This window comes from Martes martes (genome assembly GCF_963455335.1).
Source record: "Martes martes genome assembly, chromosome: 16".
NCBI classification, from domain to species: Eukaryota; Metazoa; Chordata; class Mammalia; order Carnivora; family Mustelidae; genus Martes; species Martes martes.
This window is the reverse complement of record NC_137904.1, coordinates 17,407,663-17,413,935: the sequence shown is the minus strand read 5'-3', so window position 1 is coordinate 17,413,935 and position 6,273 is coordinate 17,407,663. Positions and strand designations below refer to the sequence as shown.

General features: G+C 40.6%; 1 protein-coding gene across 1 annotated transcript; it reads right to left on the bottom strand.

The window, feature by feature from the left end:
- Window positions 1-294: 294 nt before the first annotated feature.
- On the bottom strand, window positions 295-1,239 carry LOC308357126 (olfactory receptor-like protein DTMT; the record flags this gene model as incomplete). Its single annotated transcript, XM_080826611.1, has 1 exon — window positions 295-1,239. One exon carries the CDS (start codon window positions 1,237-1,239, stop codon window positions 295-297), a length of 945 nt encoding a protein of 314 aa, XP_080682737.1.
- Between the last annotated feature and the right edge of the window lie 5,034 nt (window positions 1,240-6,273).

The following is a 6,273-nucleotide window of genomic DNA, read 5'->3' as shown; positions in this document are numbered from 1 at the left end:
ATGAAAAATTAGTTAAAGAATGTAAGGCATGAAGATGATTTAAAACAGGAATTCTTAATCTATACTTTGCCTGAATCACCTGGGGAACACAAAGAGAAAGGCTTAGCCAGCAGGTCACCAAGACCTCTCTCCCCTAGTTCAACTGAATAGCTCAATTTCATCTCTTTTAAATATTGAATAACTACTATATCATTTTAACAGAATGTTTCCATGGTAAGGAAAAAAATCTGGAATAATACTCCAAAATTATTATATCTACTAGATAGAAATATGTAAAAATATAAAATGTTACCATCACGCGGAGAAGATAATTTTCTTTCTACAAAAGACTCTTCCCAGGGCTCCCTTCATGTCTCTGTTTCTCAAGCTATAAATGAAGGGGTTCAGCATGGGGGTGACCACAGTGTACATCATGGCCATGACAGTCTCCTTAACAGTAGAATTATTAGCTGATGGGCATAAATAGAGACCAATAATTGTCCCATAGAACAGTGACACCACAGAGAGGTGGGAGCCACAGGTGGAGAAGGCTTTGTGAATACCCCTAGCAGAAGGAACCTTGAGGATGGAGGACACAATCCGTGCATAAGACATGATGATGAGCAGGAATGGGATGATGACAACAAGCCCTCCCATGATAAATATCACCAACTCATTAACTCGAGTGTCAGAGCAGGCCAGCTTCAACAGAGCAGACAAATCACAGAAAAAGTGGGGGACTTTGTTGTCTGCACAAAACCACAATCTGGCCATGAGCAGAGTGTGTAACATAGCATGGAACATGGTCAGCACCCAGGAAAGCACCACCAGGGAGAGACAGAGCTTGGGGCTCATGATGGTGGTATAGTGCAGAGGGAAGCAGATGGCCACATAGCGGTCATAGGCCATGGCCACCAAGAGGAAGCTCTCCAGGTCTCCAAAAAACAGGAAGAAGTACATCTGGGTCAGGCAGCCAGCATAGGGAATGGAGGAGACTTGGCTCTGCATGTTCTGCAGCAATTTGGGCATTGTGACAGATGAGAAGCAGAGGTCAGAGAAGGATAAATTGCTGAGAAACAAATACATGGGCGTGTGGAGGTGGGAGTCCAGACGAATGAGGATGATGATGAGAAGGTTCCCCAGGACGGTGGTAACATACATGGCCAGGAACAGGGCATAGAACAGGTCTCGCTGATCTGGATCAATGGGCAGGCCCAGGAGGACAAATTCTGAGATGACAGTTTGATTCTTTCTTGTCATGCTCTGTCTTCAGTATCTTTAGGAGGAAAAAAGTGTCCATTAAAACATGAATTTAAAACTGAACATATTTCTGTGATACATAATCTGTTAGGTGCTCTGTAAAGGTACTTTATATAATTCTCATCACAATAATTACCATTTCTATACTCCAAATCTCTAAGGACAGAATCCCTATGATCAGAAATGACTTTTCATCGCTTCCTTTTAACAATGTTCCAAAATTTTAAAAAAGATTTTATTTTTTTATTTGATAGAGACACAGAGAGAGAGGGAATACAAGCAGAGGGAGTGGGAGAAGGAGAAGCAGGCTTCCTGCCCAGCAGGTAGCCTGATGTGGGGCTTCATCCCAGGTCCCTAGGTTCATAACCTGAGCCGAAGGCAGACACTTAATGACTGAGCCACCCAGGCACCCCAACAATATTCCAACTTTTATACAACACTCTTATCCATTTCTTTCTGAGACACTTATATATTGATTTTCCTCATACCTATCTTACCAGGCATCCTCAGTAACTCTAGTTTGTTTTGTCAGACTCTTCATGTTGATGTCCCAGGAGTTTTTCCTAAACACCGTTCTCTTATAATGCTACATATAGAATGAAGAAAAACTAATCTACTCCAAAGGATTTGATTACCATTTAAACTTCAGGTGTAAATGACTCTAATCTATAAAACTGTGTACCTAGTTGCTTAATAATTATCTTCCCTTAGACTTTTTACATGCATTTTAAGCTCGGCAGATCCTAAAAGAAACTCAGGATCTCAACCCCCCCTTCTCCCAATTCCAATTCCTTCCTCCTCTACTTACCCACATCTCGGTAAAAGATATCAAAATGCAAATAATACACCTGAGAGTTTTCTTCCCTTCAATCCTCTCTCTCATCCTCAATATCCAGTTTTTAAGATTCTGCCACATTAAACCTCTTTCTCATTCATCCACTCCTTCTCTCAACCATCACTATTCTGGCTGGGCTGACATCATGTCTTGTCTGTACTATTGGATTAACCTCTTCCCTCTTCACTCTTCTCCCTGCTTCCACACTTGGACACTCTCTCCTTCAATATCTTTCATTCACACTGTGGCATTCTAAGATGAAAATCTGATCATTATTCTCCCTAAAGTCTTCACGGATTCTCATTGCTCTTAAGGAAAAGGCAAAATTCCTCTCAAAGGAATTGCACAAAAGGGGCTTCAAGACCTGACCATGGCTGACTTCCACAGCTTCACCTGGCCCCATAGTGACACTCACATTCACCTCTCCAGAAATGCTGGGCTTGAAAGGCACAATTTCTTGCCACTAATCTTTTCTACTTGCTGTTCCCCCTGCCTAGCATCTTCCTCTCTCTGCTCCCTCTTCACCTGGTTTGTTCCTACTTAGCCTTCAGCCATATTACATGTCATTTACTCAGCTGTATCTCTCTTGGCCCCCTTCCCCAGACCAAGTAAGAAGCTGCTACTGTGTTTTCCAGGCATCCCATACTTGTCCCTCAAGCACTGAATGGTTACAGCTGTTCTCACTATTGGATTGTAAACATGCAGGAAAGGCCACGTCTGCCTTCATGATAGCAGAAGTGTCAACACCTGGCACAGTGCCTCGATATAGCACTGTGTTATGTTTCATTAACATTCACTGGCTGTGCTTCAGGCTGAGACATGCATTCTTTCAAATTTACACACAGCAAACTCCTATTATGTTAAAATACCCATTCCTATTGAATCCTCTCAGAACAAGTACTCATTAGCTTCAACCATTTAGCACTAAATTTGTCACTATGTTACAGATTTATTAATGTAACACTGTACCCATGGAAAGTGTTGGGGTACCTCATATAAGACTACCCTTTCATGACTACAGATGATACAGATAATAGAAACATATCAGATATATAGATATATAAATATAGATATAGGTAAATATATAATCTCCCATTTGTTCTATTTCTCTGGAGAATCCTAATATACCTCAATGTGTCTAAAAGGTGACAAAGCAGAGAACTATCAAGAGATGTGGGAGGCTCCTTCATTAAAGACTGAACTGAATCCACCTGCTTAGACTACACCCTGCTGGTGCTGTTTGATCCACCCACATTAGCAGTTTTTACACATGGACATTACATACTGGCATTATAGTGGGAACAAACATCTGAGGGAAATCATACAGCTGGTTTTTCAGAATTTTGCTTCCTAATAAATGAGTGGGATCCATCTCTTGTGTTGAGGGTATGATGAGGAATCATTAACCAGAGACAACACTTGCAGATGCTACCACTAATTGTGTAATGACCCTTTCATCTTTCACCCATTGTCAGTAGTTCTCAGCCTGGACTGCCCGTAAGAATCACCTAGCACAGTGTTTCTAGAATTAAATACCCATGCAGATCACCCAGGCATTCTGCTAAAATGCTGATTCTGATTCAGCAGGCTGGTCCTATATTTTATTTTAGATTTTATTTATTTATTTGATACAGAGAGAGAGAACACAAGCAGGAGGAGCGACAGGCAGAGGGAGAGGGAGAAGCAGACTTGCCGCCAAGCAGAAAGCCTGATGCAGGGCTCAATGTGGGGCTAGATCCCTGGACCCTGGGATCATGACCTTGCTGAAGGCAGACACTTAGGTGTCCTATAGTTCTACATTTTTAATTAGCACCCAGTGACTGCAGTGCTGTGGTCTAGGGACTACGCAGTGCATGGTAAATATATATGAGGCTTTTAAAATGAAGATTACTGGGTGTCCTCAGATAAATATAATCACAATCTTAGAGGAGGCCTATACAAAAAATGTTAAAGTTACCATGTGATTCTAAAATAAAACAAGGGCTCAGACTACTACATTAAAGCCTACCACAAGACATGAACAGACATTTCTCCAAAGAAGACATAGAAATGGCCAAAGACACATGAAAAAATACTCAACATCACTTGTCATCAGGGAAATACAAATCAAAACCACAATGAGATATCACCTTGTACCATTCAGAATGGCTAAAATTAACCAGACAGTAAGCAATAAATGTTGACTTGAATGTGGAGAAAGGGGAACCCTCTTACACTGTCGGTGGGAATGCAAGCTGGTATAGCCACTCTGGAAAACAGTATGGACTTTCCTCAAGAAGTTACAAATAGAAATACTCTATGACCCACAATTGCAGTACTAGGTATTTACCCCAAAGATACAGATATAATGAAACGAAGGGACATCTCTACCCTAATGTTCATACTAACAGTGTCCACAATAGTCAAACTATGGAAGGAACTGAGATTTCCTTTGACTGCTGAACAGATAAGGAAGATGACTATATATCTATATCTAACCTATATCTATATCTATATCTATATCTATCTATCTATATCTATATATAATGGAATATTACTCAGTCATAAGAAATGATGAATACTTACCATTTACATCTATGTGGATGGAACTGTACTAAGTGAAATAAGACAATCGGAGAAAGACAATTATCAAATAGTTTCACTCATATGTGGACTATAAGAAATAGTGCAGAATATCATAAGGGAAGGGAGGGAAAACTGAATGGGAAGAAATTAGAGAAGGGGACAAACCATGAAAATTCTTAACTATGGGAAACAAACTGAGGGTTGCTGAAGGGGAGGTGGGTGGGGGAATTGGGCTAACTGGGTGATGGGCATTAAGGGGGACACATGATGTGATGAGCACTGTGTGTTATACACGACTGATGAATTGTGGAACACTACATCTGAAACTAATGTTGTGTTGGCTAATTGAATTAAAAAAATAATAAAATCTGCCACAAGAGCTGTCATTACATTAGAATTATACAGTCTTGTAAGAATACATGACACAGTAATATTTACAAATGTTATTATTGACAACAAAAATGTAACTGGTAAACATTAATCAAAATATTTCTAGAATGTAGAGAAGTCTTAGAAGGCAGGGAGGTGAAGAAGAGGAATGTTATCATACCTGAAGAACAATCCTGCAGAACATCACACAATTTTGCAAGACCCTTGAATTGGAAGGACCCTAAGGGTCCAGCTCATTCACCCTCTGCCCAACTTACCCAGTGTGTCTAAGGGTGACTCCAGCACAGTAACTTAAGGTCCTGTTTCCCTTTATTTACTAAGACATGTGAAGTGACAGCTTCTGTAGTCGTCACCTGTGTCTGCGTAGTTCTCACCTGTGTCTGCAACATCCTTTCTCACATCTCCTGTTCTATACATGCCTGGGCCTAAGAGGCCCTGGATCCCAAAGGAGTCTAGATCTTAAAGGAACTCATTAAAGACAGAGAAACCCAGGACTCTTAGCACAAATGCTCTGAGTCCTGGAGCAGTGACTGATTACATCACTGATCATAACTGACTATGCTTTGGGGGAATGTGGGGAAGGAGAGAAGTTCATAATATGGATGCTTAATCACTCCCTGTTTAGGAAATGAACAGTAGTCCTGTGGGGCTCGAGCTGACATTTTGGAAGGTGAAGGAGGATGCTTAGAGAAGCCATAGAAAGGGACAGGGTCCAGGCTATGAATATTCTAAAATATTTTACAGTGTAAAAGGCTTTATCTTGTGGGCAAGAAGAAGTCATCAGTGGTCTTTGAACAAAGTACCATGAAAGACACATATTTTGGAAAGATTCCCAGGGTGGCATAATCTCTCACTACAACCCAGTTTCTCATAAACATACTCAAGGGGAGAGATAAACCTGCAGCTAATAAAGATTAGATCTCTATGACCCAATCATATGCAGATGCATAGAAAGTACTGGAATAAAAGACAGCTCTCCCAGATTATTTTCAATTCTTCTTCACGCAGAGATAGAAAATGAAACTCAGATTTGAAACTCACTGAGGTACTTCTACACCATTACCTCTCTTGGAAAACCTTTATAGAACTCGGTGACCACCATCGTTTCTACTTCTTCCCAAGTGTCAGATTACCCATTTTTTCGGTTGTTCCTTGTACTGTAATTGATCACAAGGCTATAGTTGACATTTATAACTCCTTCTTTCACTACACATTCTATGTTCTCATTGGCCATCATCTCAGCT